This window comes from Pollicipes pollicipes, unplaced genomic scaffold (assembly GCF_011947565.3).
Source record: "Pollicipes pollicipes isolate AB1234 unplaced genomic scaffold, Ppol_2.1 Scaffold_4295;HRSCAF=5057_pilon_pilon_pilon, whole genome shotgun sequence".
Lineage (NCBI taxonomy): Eukaryota > Metazoa > Arthropoda > Thecostraca > Pollicipedomorpha > Pollicipedidae > Pollicipes > Pollicipes pollicipes.
In genome coordinates, this window is record NW_023596461.1 from 25,549,791 (window position 1) to 25,565,638 (window position 15,848).

Sequence of the window (15,848 nt, forward strand, 5' to 3'; positions counted from 1 at the left end):
CAGGAATACATTCAGTCAAAGCGTTGCAACAAAATCTATAAAAAAAACTTGCCGTGTGTGTCGTTATAAGAGCAATCATTGCATCGAAATATTTGTCTGGCGGCATTATTCCACAGAGGTTCTTGACGATTGTATTATATGATGAATCCTGCGGTAAATATGTCAGGGTATTTCATATGAGTGCGTGTAGTCGTAAGCGTTTTGTCGTTGTTGGTTGAGCTGGTTCGCTCGTCAAAATCTATATTTTTTTCTCAGAATCAGGTTAGCTAATCTAGAAGATCATGAAAAGCTGATACGATTGAACGGAGCGGGTTTCGTGCTTGCGGTCTTTTTACAAACCATAAAACTCGGCCGTACTTTATGACATCGATCACCACAGTGTAAATCTAAGAAATGAGACAGCAGCCTGGAACGATGAGGTAGGTTCAAATGAACTAAACCACGTCGAAGTCGAGAAAACTCGATGCAAAGATTCCAATTCCAGATTGTGGATATATTCCAATCTACTCGAACCGCGAATCCAAACCCGAGTCCAAATCCGTATTCATCCACCACTGCGTTGGAATTTCAAATGGCAGCGAACCTTCAGCTCTATTTTAGACTTACTCGTGACCCAGCAAACGGTTTGCGTGGTGGTCGATTTAGGTTGCGCATTCAAAAGCAAGCGTCTCAGCAGTAAATTAGGCTTATTTTTTGCAGGAATCTTTTGCCAAAAACCAAACCACATGTATGATTCGTTCGGATGCCAAAGGACGAATTATGAAGTGATGCAGATCACGCTATGACAGAAAAGAAGCGTGGCCAGATGGCACAAGAGTGGCCAGATCACAAGTTTTACTACGCTCTGTCGATCCCGGCGTGAAAATTGGCGCCACCTTTCAGCCCACGCCACATTTCTCTCAGCTTGAACGCTTCCAAAATACGCATGCAGCGGCGGTTCCTGATTACATTCAGTCCTGTTGGAGCCGACTTGAAAGGGTTGCTTGGGAAGGTCTAGTGCTCGATTAGCGCGGATAACTGTATTGGAGATATGGAGCTCAGGGCCCTTCGTTGTCTATCCCAATGGCTCAGCCAGTGAGAGCGCCTGCCTTCCGATTCACCCAGCCGTAGCAGGGTTCGAGTCAGTTTAGGTGCGCACTGTTTGCTAATGACTGGCTTGTCCCTACAGCCGGTGGCAGCGGGCGCGCTAAAGGTCAGGTGACATCAGAGGTCGGGACGGAGGGTGCCCTATCGTTGCGGCACGTTAATTTTGCCGCAAAATTCCGCCGCTGACTCGGAATTCAGGAGAGTATTCCACATTTGCATTAGGTTTTGAACTGATATAACCATTTGGAGGATTATTCAGTACATTTCACATGCCCGTTTACTTTGAAGACTTAAAACCCTCCGACTTCTGAGCTTGGCGCCCGCAAGCCTGTGCATTAAAAAGTATGCAACTATTTCAAGGTCACCCAGGCTTGCATGACGTTATAGAAACGTCACGCGAACATCGCCACCTCATTGCCACCGCCATGTATTGCTCAAGGCCAAACAAATATAATCATCGAGATAGTCGTGTCTGCCGTGCGTCGGCACAGAAAGTGATACTAGTTAAGACGGAAATCGGAAATCGAAATGAGACTGGAAATCAAATAAGCTTACAGAAATTTTACATCCGCGTATATGAATGCAAGTAAACAATATAAGATTACAGCCAAGCATGAAAGAGTCCCACCAAAGTCCAACACGCACGCACCTAACGATGTTTGGGTTCTGCAAATTTCGCCCCGATTAGCACGACACCTCTCGACAAGATGATGTAATGCAAGTGAGTCAGCCCATCCTCTACGGCGGCAATTTCGCACGGCAGTCCCTCTGACGCCACACAAACGTTCCATGACGCAATCAAGCGATGACATATCAAGACACATATTTATTGAATAGTTAAATTGTGTTGTCTAGAACAGCCCTTCGCACTTCCAAGAATGTCAATAACCAGCGACGAATTGCCATGCGTGGCAATCTCTCGTGTGCAATTTAAAGGGGGTGCTCCACACTCGAAAACATTGCAGAAGTATCAGATATGACGAAGAAGCTCACTTAAAACTAATAGTGTACTTTTAAGTGGAAAAAGCTGTTTTAGACAACACAATGTGTTAGCTAGAAACTTTTCTAGCAACTAGTAACATCCTCAGCACGTTTTTGTTTGGTTGCGCTAAGTAACGTTTGTATGGTGTTGAGGTGCTGCCAAACTTACCGTGCAAAATTGCCATCATCGGACTCACTTGCAGTATTTCAAACTCACCGAGAAATGTCAGTGCCGTACTAAAAGAATTCGCTAAGTTACACGCAAATATCGTTATGCGCTCGTGTTTTGGCCCTTTCTCGTGGTGTTATTGCGTATTTATCCGTGAGTTTTAGAAGTTAACTTGCATTCGCACACTGGGTTTTGACGCTATTCGTAATTCATTCGATTGCAGGTCTTATTTCTGCGATAAGTAGCAATAATGTCCAACTTCTTATATAATGTAGCACAATACATGGTCCGTAAATAAAGTTTGCACAGCTTGCTTAACATTGATGAAGGCCAGTTGACGTTCACTATACTTGGGAATAGCGCTCACGGACGCCAGATCGGAGCGACTCGGCGTTATTATGCTCCCCGACCTTGAACTCTGCGTGGCCAGTATTTACTGTGCTGGTGTGGCCGTATTTGAATGACGTTGCTATGGCGTCATGCATGTCTTAATGACTTTGAAACAGTTTGCACGAAATACCCTGCGCATTTTCGCGGGCGTGTGGTTCAGCAACTAGAGGGGTTTAGGTCTTAAGAAGGGCAGAGCTATGAACTGCCCCGAATGATCTCCAAAATGGCTGATTCAACTTAAAACCCTACGCAAATGTGGAGCACTCCTATGAAGCATAAATAAAGTTCCCTCACACTTCAGTGCGCTCTAAGTGGCAGAGGCCAATCCTGGAACCTTACTCTGTACCGCGGCACAAAGCTGCTGTGTATAATAATGTAATCCAGACGCATGCCCTCGGCGGCAGGGAGGTCAGAGCAGCTGAGTGATGGCCGGCTCACTCGGTCGACGGTGTGGAGCTGAACCGGAATCGAACTGAGTTGATGAGTCTGTAGGTCGGTTCTGTTGACGTGACAGGTAAGTAGGTGGCAGGCACACGTAGCTATGTTGCCCTTATTTGGCAAGGTAGACAAAACAAAACCGAGGCGTTGGTTGCAGCATTTCCTTTTTTGCCTTTTTAAGGTGTGGCGCTAAGATTTTGATCGGACATATTTCTCGGAGCTGCGTCCAAACTAAGCGGTGCTGGTTGCCCCCCCCCTCCCCCCTCCCCCTGACACTACCATCCGATCGTGGAACTCCGGGTCAGAGGTAAAATTTAACAGAGAGAGCGTAACTCCTCACAACTCTTGGCACTGACGGTCCTACACTGCGGGTCTCACATCACCTGACCTTTACCGCGGCCGCTGCTGCCGACTGCACTCCATGATAGGCATGAGCAAAAAGAGAGAACATGAGGTGACCGCAGTCTTCTTCGTGGTATGTGCAACCGGCGTGGTGTCGTGACGCCTTCGTCTGCGCCTGACGTTGGTTTAAGAGCTGCACCACGAGGTCACAGGAGTCGTCTGATTGGAGAGGAGTTGATGATGTCAGTGAAACAAGTAACCCTATGACCGTTGAATAAATGAAAAGGGTCTGAAACAGTGAACTATTCGGATGAACTAATGAAGGGGAGTGAATAACAGGTGTTACTCTTACGAGGAAGCTTCAGCATTTAAGGGAAAAACATTGCCACCTTCGGAATAGCAAAGCAACACTTGAGAACAAATCTGAGAATAATTGTCAAGAACAAAGAAAAAAAGTCATAACAAAGTTAAATTGCTCATTTTTGTGTTGATAGTCAAGTATGACTTCCACATATATTGGACGGTTGAACCACCACGCTGAAGTCGTTAAATATATCGGACCAATTTCGGCGAGATGCGACTGCTCAACAGTATCATGCGCCTAAATTAAAGCACAAAAAACGCTACTGACGTGCTGAGAATGATAAGATGCGAGATGCACCTGGACATTTGGCTCCATCCAGCATAAATTTATTATGGCCTTGCCAATGTAGGATTTCAATGTTACCAATCATTGACAAAAAAGCAACGACAATGCATTCAAAGACCTCGGTTTGATGGTCCCTGGTAACAATCAGCCACCATTCTGGAAATAAAAAAGTGATTCCAATTTTGCAATGCTTGCTTGCTCTTCATTCAAGACATGTCATTTTTCCAGAGATGCCTAACTCTTTCCCCAATTGTTGAAGCCTTCCAACAAAAATGGCGACTGGTATTGCCTTTTTCTTCCTTCCTTAGCTCGTCGCATTAGCTCAGTTGGTTGACGTACATGCACTTTGATTCACCTACTGGTGGCGTAGGTTTTTACCCTCAAGGTAGGACGGACATTGTCAAGCGTTGCGGCACATGAAGCCTCCCCCGTAAATTCCACTGCTGACCCGGAGTTTTACAATCTCGCGGTGGTGCTAGGTTTCACGCAGCAAGCACCTGCTTGCATGAACGCTGATCACAGCAGTTCATTCATTCGGAAGGTTAGGGCAACACTTAAACTGAAATGAGAAAGACTAACCGTTGTAACAGATTTCTTGATTTTTATTTCACATATTTTGTCTAATCATGACCAAATGGCGATGGATGCCTACTACATACTCACCTGATAACCTCTTCCTCACTTCAAACCTCAGCTTCTTTCCACACCTCAATTTCGTAACCTATTCAGCCCACTTCTATTTCGGTCGAGCTTCACTACCACATCGTCGAGCGAAAGGACCGGACATTAAATCCCTCCACCGCTCCGACCTGTCTGTTGCTGAGGGCATGCGCCTAAATCATGACTTACGCGCGGTAGCTTTGTGGTGCGGTACAGTCTAGGTTCCAGGATTGACTCTGAGAGCTAGGACGCAGCGGAGTGCGAGGGAATCTAAAAATGTCGAGCTTGTACGTTTATGCTCCGTGTACGTTCAGTTCGGCTGGCAAAATGCCTGATCTCAATGGTCGCGCGCCTGAATACCACTGTGAAAGAGCTAGCCTTGATGAGGCTGTAAGTCCCCATCCGCGTCACGTCACGTAACGAGACGATGGATGTCACGATGCTGACTTAAGTCCGCTGATTGCCGCCCATCAGCAGGTGTTTGCAAGGTTTGGTCCTCATCGGCGTACGTAAGGTAGCCTGGCTCAGTTTAAGCGCAGGGTATTGCTACTACACATCAAGAAATGCAGGACCACGGAACTGTACGGAATACCGTAAGTAGCTGACTGTTGGGAGTTGCGCTTGAAGGTTTTTCCGTTGACAGTAAACCGCTGGCACCGGATCAGACGGACGTTGCACTTTTGCGGGGCGAGGTCCTGTAACTGGAAGAAATTGCTCGGGTTGTGAGCGCTGAGCTCATGGTTGATTCCCCCAAAATTAGCCTGATTAGTCACGCAATGCGGCATCCGTGGTGGGTCCGTTTGGTGTTGCCTGCCATGTTGTGTACTGGCAAACCGCCATGTTAGTCCAGCAACAATGCTGAGGAATAAAACCATGTTCAGCACCGAAGGCAGAAAGATATGTTAAAAGTTCCTGATATGAGGCAGGCCGCAGTATCATTCCCTAGAGACGCCGCTTGGTAATTTGACGGCTCTTCTTTTATCCTTTTTGGATCTGTCGTTAATGTTACCTTACTTTCATCTCTTTCAGTGGAACTTTGTGAGGCAGAGCTTACGTAATGTAATGTACCGGCTATTGTTTTTTCCTATTTCCCTTCCCCCGCCCAAATGTAGCTGTTCTGGACTGCAAGAAGAGCGCTAACTTAAACACTGTTCTGGCATCTCTTCAGTAGAGCATTGCAGAGCAGAGCTTACGTCATGTAAAGTACCGGCTATAAGTTTTTTCCTATTTCCCTCCCCCTGCCAACATATAGACGTTCTGGATTGCAGAAGGAACCCTACCTGCGAGCCAAGCCCAGTGAGCACGGTACAGCAGGCCGGGCACGACGTCCGCGCGCACAGACCCTGGTAGGCAGGCCATTTCCCGTTGGAACAGCGTCTGGCGTCGGGACGTCAGACGACCGTCCATAACTGAGCCATTAAGCATAACAAGCGTCTCCAAGCAAAGCTAGCAGTGAAGCGTCGAAGCGGAGCAGCGCCCAGCACCGGGCAAACTCCCACGCTTGTTCAGAACCGGAGCACGGCCGAAGGACGGATCAAAGACTGAAGCCAGTCCACACCAAGACAAGTCAACATTCAATGCCAAGAACCTGAGCGCAGGGACATGCCATCGAACTGGAAGCCTGGCGCACGTCCCTCGGGTTTGGGCACAGACCAGTCAGCGACAGAAGGGAGTCGCCGCGCAGGCCAGATCAGATGCGGGGCGTCGCCCAGGGCGCGCTCTCCACACATAGGGCGTGTTCTTTTGGTCCTGAACAGGCCACCGATTGGACCGCGCTGACGCAGCGGGTCACGAAAGGACTCAGAGCAACAGTTCAGAGAACGGTGGCTCGACACACTCTGTCAGCGTCTGGCTGTCGGCGCTCATCTCCGGATGTCTGTCTGCCTCGGCGCTCATCTCCGGATCTCTCTTTATCTCTCGCTCCCTCCCCTCTCTCTCTCTCTCTCTCTCTCTCTCTCTCTCTCTCTCTAACTCTCTCTCTCTCTCTCTCTCTCTCTCTCTCTCTCTCTCTCTCTCTCTCTCTCTCTCCCTCTCTCTCTCTCTCTCCTCTATTTATCTCGCTCTCTGTCTCGCTCTCTCTTCCTTTCTCTCTCGGCGTTCTGCTCCGAACGGCTCGTTAGCTTAAGGAGTCCCAGACATGGGTACGAATCTGGGCTCCTGTCTTCGAAGCTGGATCCTAGGCCAAGGCGGTCGCAGAGAGCCAAAGTCAAAGCCGAATCCGGTGGCTCTTAAGTTTGAAACTATAAAGCCGAAGCCAAAGCCAATGGCTTTGTATTCTTGAAGCGTGAAGCCGAGCCCGAAGCCGGTGGATTTAAACTTAATGCGCATGAAGCTAAAGTAAAAAACAGTGGCTTTGAACTTAGAAAATGCGAAGCCAACGTCAAACCCATAATGTTTTCAAATTCAGAGTGCTAAGCCGAAGTCTAAATAAGCATACAGCATTGCTTAAGCAACCAAAGCTGTTTTGCATCTGCCAAAACTCTATGGGATCAGAACCAAGCAGAGTTTGTTGAATGGCTCACGCGAATATGTTTTGCAATATGACTGGCAGGTATTTTCGGGCTACCGTCATCATCTTGTGTGTCAGTGTGTGCACATAACGTCGAACAGTTACTTCTTCGAAAGAGTTTCTGCCTAAGGCCAGTGGATATCAGAACACCTTTGAATAATCTGTCTAAGCGACAACTGCCTCATATTCGTCATACGCTTCAACAAAACAGGAGTACAGCTCTGGGTTTCCGTGTTGCTCCTCGCGGTAATATTTATGGAAGCCGTAGAGAAGTTCGTACTTTATGAGTCACGGGAGCCTCCCGATTCTGAAGTTGATATCCATCGATGATGTGGCAGGCCCAGGAACAGATTTGGCAAAAGGTCTCACGAGTTACGCCGAGTGCCTAACACCCGCCTATTCCTCATTTCGACTCACTGTGGAAAGATCCTCTGGCGCTATCCCATTCCTGGGAAACACAAGTGCAGTCGCAGTCGGGGTTTTCCAGCATGAAAGAAATTGAAACCGATGGTCGCAGCAGCGGTCTTGCCGCACGATTCCCGTGCGACCAGCTCAGAAAAATCAGCGAACCAAGCGCGGAATTAAGCAAGCGGGTCAAGTCTTCTCGGAGTCGGCGGCGGATGTCGTCTGAGTACGTAATCAAACGATCTGCAAGAAGAGTTACGTGCCGCGAAACCAAGCGTGACAAACGTTAGCATGCCGCACACGCTGGCCTTCCCGTTACGGACGAAAGCCATTGCCCCAAAATAAGAGCGTCAGTCCATGCCTTTGGGTTCCGGTGCGAGTGGTGTGGGCCAGCGTCCGTGTCAAGTTACCGCTCATCGTCTCGTCGTCCTCGGCAGGCAGGCAAAAATGTCAGACCCGCAACGTCGACCGGGTGGTGGGAGTGCTTCGTAACATACGGCGTATGAGCTGTGTTGTATGTTGTTAGGGGAGAGATGTGTGGCGCGGGCGGGCGGGGGGGGGGGGGGAGGAGGGGGGATAGAGCGTCCAGTCAGGTTACGCTTCAAACGAATATCTGCAATACGCAACCAACAGGTTGCCTGGCACACATGAGCGTACATATACGCACGAGCGCATGCACATAGCCAAACCTGAATGCGAACAAAACAATCGAAACCGCAGCGTTGCGCAAATGCGTAAATGCGGCAGACCACGAAATTCCCAAATAGCTCCGCAGTGTAAAAAGGTGGTCAACATGCAGGCAAGTTTTTCGCCTATTTGCAGCCGCCGAGCACTGAGGCTCGGCTTGCAGGTGTTCGTTGCCTGGAAACTTAATGGTCAGCTATTTAAATGATATGGTGTGCGTGTCGGTGCAAGACTGCATCTATTCCGGTCTCTGAATGTATTTATGTGTGAATGTCTGTGAAAAGGATGTATATATATATATATATATATATATATATATATATATATATATGCATGCATGTGTATCTGTATGCATGGCTGCCTGGTGTTACTCCACTCAGTCACAGCAGGCGGCTTAAGACATGGCTCCGAACGCTCTGAATGTTTATAACATTGCGCGATGAAATGTATTTCGTACCTCACAAAGCCAAAAATTGGTCAGGTATGTAAAGACATACCTATTTAAACGTACCCAATACACTGCGAGCACTGGCATATCGAAAGCAAAATAACTGACACCAGGGAAGGATGTGGGATTTCGTCAAGTGGGATTCAATACCGTGAAGCCCCCGGGAGTTTGGGCCCCTAAAAAACGACTATTTTTTGTATTCCGGCCAAGAAATCGTGATATTCTTATCAAGATTTCATAGCTGGAATACGAAGCACAGCATATTACAGCAACGAAGTACAGTACATTTCTTTTGTACTCCGCCATTTGTTACACGGCAATACTTCTGTATGTGCGCAGCCATAGAAAACTGGACGTGGAGCGCGTGCATTTTCTCTAAATCATGATTGATCATCGTCATGTCTAGGCTGGGTATTTCGGAGAATGTATTGCAAAATGTACTAAAGTTGGCTGCTAAATACCATCAAAATGAAACACAATGTTATTTTCCAAGGACATCTACAGCTGGCCGGTTTCCGACGGCTAGCCGGCTAATTGATGCGATCAGCTGTCGGCTGGTGACGTATACAGTTTTTGCTTTGGCCGTATTGCAGCGGTACAAAATATCGTAGCGCTCAAAATGTGCTAAGAACATGATGCAAAAGGATTGTAAGTGCGTGCAGGTAAAAATTCATCGCTGCATACCCAACTGCTGCTCTAAGGCTAAAACGCCAAGGGAGATCGTGATTGTGCAGATCTCAGACTTATGTACATAAAGGATTTTAGCCAGGCTCTTACATGTATGTATGAGCCTATGAGTATGCGGAATGCCCTGGCGCTCACAAGCAGATGTGGGGCTTTTGGTAGCAGAGTGGTAGGATTCTTGTGAATTCATCGGAAGGGTCCACAACCAGTGTGGAGGGCCTCGGGGCAGTGAGGAGTGTTCCGGCAGATTCACATTTCGGCCTCCGTCAACGGTGTAGGTCCTGTGAAAAAGTAACTCAAGACCAATAGGAGCGACACCTCAGCGACCGAGGGCGCCGCGGCTGGCAAACAGAGAGGCTCCCGTCAACAGCGCAGGGTCCTCAGAGCAATCGAGAATAACCCAAGACCAATGTGGTGGGCCCCTGAACGATCGTGAGTGTCCCGGTAGGTTAACAGATGTGGCTCCAGTAACAGAGTATGGAGCCTTTCGGGCCAATGGAAAGAACCCGTGGGGGGCCCAAGGTTGATCAAGGATGCTCCGGTATTTTAGCAGATGGTGCCCGAACAGCAGCGGAGTACGGTGGCCAAGAGTAGCGGAGGATAGTGCCCCAACAGTAGCGGAGGATAGTGCCCCAACAGCAGCGGAGGATAGTGCCCCAACATCAACGTTTTGTATTTGCCCCACCGAACAAAAGCGAGGAGATCAAGGGCAACGTGAAAGGCCTCTTAGTGATCAGATTGCCACGGCAAGAGGACATATAGGGCCCCGGCAACAACGTAGTGCGCCTGGACAGCGTTAAGAGCTCCCTTTTTCTCCCCACCACCACGCTCTCAATCAGGGAATAATCATTTTTGTCTGCTCGTGGACCCTTTACTCTTGTTCGTCACTGTTTTTGGTTGGCTAGAGGCCCAACGGCGTCCAATGTTGTGGTTTGTGTTAGAAAAATGGGTCTGTTCAGTCGGTTATGGGCGCCTTCGGAGCCTATGGGCTGTTTCGGGGTCCAGGGGGGAGAGTGTCCCGTGGACCCCCTCTGGATCCGCCACTGACCCGAGCAGCTTAATATATGGGACGTGCGACAAGAGCGAAGGGCCCTCCACGCCTCCAAGCTAGAAAGTAAACAAGGCACAATATCGCGGTCGGGTTATCGATAGTGTAATGGATAAGCTGCAGGTCTGCGAGACCAGAGGCACGGCGTTCTATTTCCGCGGTGCCCGTCTTTCCGCCAGGGTAAGAGGCAGGCAATGCTATAAGGCCTCAGCAGCTGAGTGCGTGGTAAGCCCCAATGGCGACGAAAGGTGGAGGGCCCAAACGATCGAGTGTGCCCGAGCAGGTTAATAAGTGGGACTACCGACAAAAGCGTAGAGCCCTCCGTTCAAGTGGGAAATACTCAACACCCACAGTGCAGGACCACCGGACGATCGAGCGTGCCCAAGCAGGCTAGCACATAGGGCCCGCGATTAGAGCATAGGGCCCCTTCGAAAGTAGCAGGAGATTGCGAGGGCTCTAGACCAACGCAGAGGGCTCATGAGCATATCGCGATTATGTTGGTAGGTTAACCGAGACCAGTGTCAAGGGTCTCTGAGCAACCGAGACTACCCCAACAGGGAAACATAAAAAACTGCTTATGTTCGGCCGGCAAGGGCCTTTGGGCTTCAGAGCCCATGGGCTCAGGGCCCAAAGGTCCCGTTACTCCCTCTGGATCCGCCACTGACAAGCACAGCTCAGCACCTGTAGCGCTGACATGACGAAACGGAGAGACAAAACTTAGCTGTTTACCTTCGGTCTTCCCTCGCGAATAAAAACGGTGTCTGTTGCATGTCGCATGCTTTGCACATCTAGCACATCATGCTGATTACGCATGCATGGACGAGACAGACTTGAAAATGTCTAAATTAATGCTTATCACAGAAAGGACACGAACACTTAGCATACATGCAAATTACTGACACATTCTCTCCCGCTTTGCACTGCAAACATCATGAATAATCATCACCACCATCATTCATAAGCCGCCTCATTTTTATTCATTATGCAACTGAACACTGTGGTTTTCACACCTGGAATAATATTCATCGGAAGGCATCCCTTTGCAACCAGAATCTGGCATGGTGCTTTATTTGTTGGCCAATGAGACGATATCCTGGGAAGGAATTGGGGAACGGATTTAATGCTACCGGGGTTTGCGTGGTCTCTTTAATCTTGTTTCGGGAGGAGGCTGTGAATGTTGCACACGGGCAAAATACATGATTTAACATTTATTCGGTGACGAAGACGGTATTTTAGTGAGTTTTTTCAAACCGATAAGTTTCAGTGACCGTATATATTGCTGCGTCTTTCGTTACTTTTTGGGAGCCCTGAGGATAGTTACAAGTTACTGGGGCCAAAGCAAAAACAAAAACGGAGAGCTGACAAGTAGCAAAAGATCGTACACATTTTCTGTGAAAAAGAAATATTCGTTCGTGAAATACTTGTACGTTCGATAATTTATTGATTGTATGTCACCAGCATATGTGTAATCAAACTTCATATGCTAAAGATTCGTGTGCAACTTACGGCATCAGACACAGTTTCTGAGCGCAATGGGGACAGTAGACGCCGCGCTTGCCTAATGACTGTGCGGGAAGTTATCCACGTGCGCATGGTGGTAACAACAACAGAAAAAGCTAACAACGCCAAACCAGAATTCTCACTCCACCGCCTCCACGTTCGGGGAACTAAAAGAGGTAGAATAAGCTTTCAACCAGTCTACAGAGGGAAAGAGGTGCTTCCGGCGAACGCTGTGACACACCCACAGCATGGGTCGCGGATGCCTGTGCTGATGCTGGTGGCACTTTAGGCTTGTCTGAATACCGATATACCGAGCAAATAAAAAGCAAGAGCAAAAATACCGAGCAAAGCAAGAAGCAGTGGGTCTGTTTCCATAACTTCAATAGCAAATGTGACAGCTATTAAAACGGGCAATTATGTTCCATGCATTTATGTCATTTTCCTTGTTGTGACAGGGGCAACAGCAAGGAAACGGTTGAACGCGGATTTTATGAGTACGCTTTGCCATACCGGGCCGGATGTCACTGGGTTGAAAAACCATACCCCTTGCCCTTATAGATGAGGTCGATGCGACCATTCCCCCGCTCCTAAACTTTTTGGAAAATATGCCTCCGGCGTGTGGTATAATCGCTGTACATGTCGTATAATCTTTAAACTTTTGGTGGTCTTGGCATCATTCATTATGCGTGTTTCGACACCAGAAGCGTATCTCCGGTGTGGTTTTTGGATGGTAAAAAAGCCAAATAGCTACCTAGCTATAGCTTCTGAAAAGTTTAAAAACTAACCAGGTGGGTAAATGATACAAGGTAACTTCTGGAGTCCGTAGGGTCTCTTTCGACCAACACTAAGGGCGGGACATCAACATGGACTGGTGAAGAACTCCAACAAATAGTACTCTGTTATCGTGGATCAACACATTTAGGATGAACGGAACAGGTAGCGGGCTGGTCGATTTTGCTGGCTTAGGATCAGGCAGATCAATGTTAAGTCGTCGAACATTTCGAGAAATGTGTCACCCTTTCCTCGCTTGTCATTTGGAAGTACCCAGCATGCCAACTTTGATGAGAAGATATCCTTCATAATGCTGATGCAGGGAACATGTAAGCACTGCCGGTCTGCCCACTAATTATGGATTTTGACTCGTGGTAAATGACAGCAAAGGTTACGTAGGGCTTCAACATTGTCTTTGACACCTGGTTTAGAAAATGATAAACTAATGGAGAGTGGTAATGCAGTGGAATAGGTGGAAATAATTAAAGGTGAACTGAAGGAAAGTCATTTGGCGCCTTATAGGGGCCAGCCAAATCAGAGACTGCCGCCCTCCCAGCCTATTCCAACTCACTCTGCGTCCCGTCTCCCGTCAGCTGATCGTTGCAGCCGCCGGCGCCGACATGGGAGTGGAAGGGTGTGAACCGGGCACACTACTGGTTCAAGGTATCCTCAGCCTTTGCACTCCCCCTGTGGCGTCGTCAAAGTGAAACACAGTGGCGGAAACGTACAGATGCCCTCCAGCTGGGATAGGCGGACACAAACAAAGCGCAAGACGCACATGCGCCGCACCACCTGCGAGTATACTTCCCGCGGTTGGACAGCGTATTTTCCTGATCTGTTGTTTCCCGGCAGTTTGGCTACGTGTTCCACCACCGCTGGATCGTGTGCTACCTGCCGCTGAGCCTTGTTTTCCCTGTTTCACAGTGGGACCCCTCATGCCCGCTGTGCCCACAGTTGGGCCGTGTGTTCCGTCGCTCTCTCGGCTCGTGGTACGCCACCTCCGAGGTGTTGGTCAGCAGTGGGACTCCTCATGCCCGCTGTGCCCACAGTTGGACCTTGTGTTCCGCCGCTCGCTCGGCTCGTGGTACGCCACCTCCGAGGTGTTGGCCATGGAGGAGGGTAGCGTCGTCGCCCACCACAAGGTGTACCTGACCAGGAAGGTGGACAACATCACCGACCTGGTGCAGCGCTCCTTCACCATCGGCTACCGCGCCGGCGTCACCGACATGGAGGTCGACTCCGATTCGATCAGCTACTACTGTGAGCACATGTATACTGATCTGTGCAATGACCCGCACGTGCTGCCTATTGCATGTGTGTGGGTGTTTTTTGTCTAGCTGAAGCGCTTCGTTTGCACATAATACGTGTGCCTATGCACAAAATAGTAAAAGCCTTTTACAAATATACTTATGCTCAAAATGGGGTGGGGTGCCTTAGCTATGGGAGAGTGGAGTGAGTTGCATGGTGTCCAAGTAGTATTAAGATGATTCATTCCAAATCTAAGCGACGGATGGAGTCTTGATTCATTAAGCTGACGCACAGCAGCTTTTCAGCATACTTCCGGCCACATACGGGCGCTCATCATTTGATGAGTGCAATAAGTTTGTTCTTTGCATATCCTTAAAAACTGTAGCAATCGATGTTAACGTCCGTTTAAGGATTTAAGGCATGATCAGCCTAATTTGAATGCTGTACTGAGCGATGGAGAAGTACATGTGTCTTACATACTGCAAGGCATTTTACATATGCAAACCAAGGATTTTAGAGTGGCGCGAACTTTCTTCCAAAGATGTTGGGTGGTGCATGTTGTATCAGCTGTGCATGGGGCTTGTTGTATCGTTGACGCAATGTGCCGACAATATGTCGGTGCCTAACTCACCAGCGATGACATTTACATGTTGACATTTACATCAGCCACGTAGATCCATTATTTCCACTTGAGCATCCGCAACCGAGGTGGCAGTAGTTGAAGAAACGCTGAGTGAAAAAAGGACGAACATTTGCAATTACGGAAGCGCGTTTGTGAGGAGCATTATGGTCACAGAAAAGACAGCAGTTATAGTGTAAAAAGAAAAAAAACAGGAGAATAAAGATGTAGGTTGCGTTGATATATTGCCAACATGCCTCTATCGAAACGAACAGTTGGAGTAAATTCAGAACTGTCCCTTGATGATCCTACTCGATTTTCAGGGCATGCTCTTGAAACAGCGAGCCACAGTTTTTACAGGTCACCAACATTCAGGGGATCAAAGCAAGGGACATTTACCAGCAATGAATACGATACAGTGCATATTTAATTACCAACTAGAAGAGGTGAAAAAGAAATGAACAAGCAGACGAATTCAAGTAAACAGGCATCACGAATCACGTTTAATTCAAACATGCCAACGAGTTCAACCAGACACTTTTCACACATTAAACATTTGTTATATATGCAAACGATTTCAGTTAAGCTGGCATCACGCACCACGCGTCAGACATCACTTATACACGTAAACGATTTTAAGCTAGAACGCATCATACATCAAGACACGTATCACGTTCCTATAATCGGCCGTGACAAGCCCTGTATAGCTAAGGTTTGGTCGCCGAATTTTTATAACAAAAAATTCACTTATTTTCCTGCCTGGGTGATCCTGTGCTCTGTAGATGACATTGGGTTCTAAAAGGAGCATAGGGTCCATACCTCTCTGGGTTTTAGCCAGAGCGTGTTTTGCCAAAAACGAAGGTCACCAAAAGAGGCATTCCCTGTTTCGTTTTTAGCGTCTTGTAGTTGTTCATTGTATCTCAAACGAATAGGGTGCACGGACTCCCCGACGAAGACCATGTCTCTTCCATGTTTTTCATACAGTTTAACCTAATTTCACGCACCACACTGTCACGCGTGCAAACCACTTTCTTGCGTGCAGACAAACATATCGTTAGCAAATCAAAACTGCACATACGCATAGCTTAGAAGAATGACAATAGGCTAAAAAGTCTCTGATGATATCGAATTTTTCGAAGCTCAAGTGCCCGGGTGGCATCAGATGTAATTTATGCAAGCCTGGGCTGCGGGAGGTTTTCAAGATCAAGGGGTCCGGG

The 15,848-nt window shown here is 48.1% G+C and overlaps 1 protein-coding gene across 2 annotated transcripts in view; it reads left to right on the plus strand.

Moving 5' to 3' along the window:
- LOC119097646 (uncharacterized) overlaps window positions 1-15,848 on the plus strand; it is a 54,894-nt gene that overhangs the window by 27,288 nt on the left and 11,758 nt on the right. For both annotated transcript variants that reach the window (XM_037220685.1, XM_037220686.1), the window contains one exon: window positions 13,814-14,024. In XM_037220685.1, coding sequence (XP_037076580.1) covers window positions 13,814-14,024 — 211 coding nt within the window. The remainder of the gene's footprint in view (window positions 1-13,813; window positions 14,025-15,848) is intronic.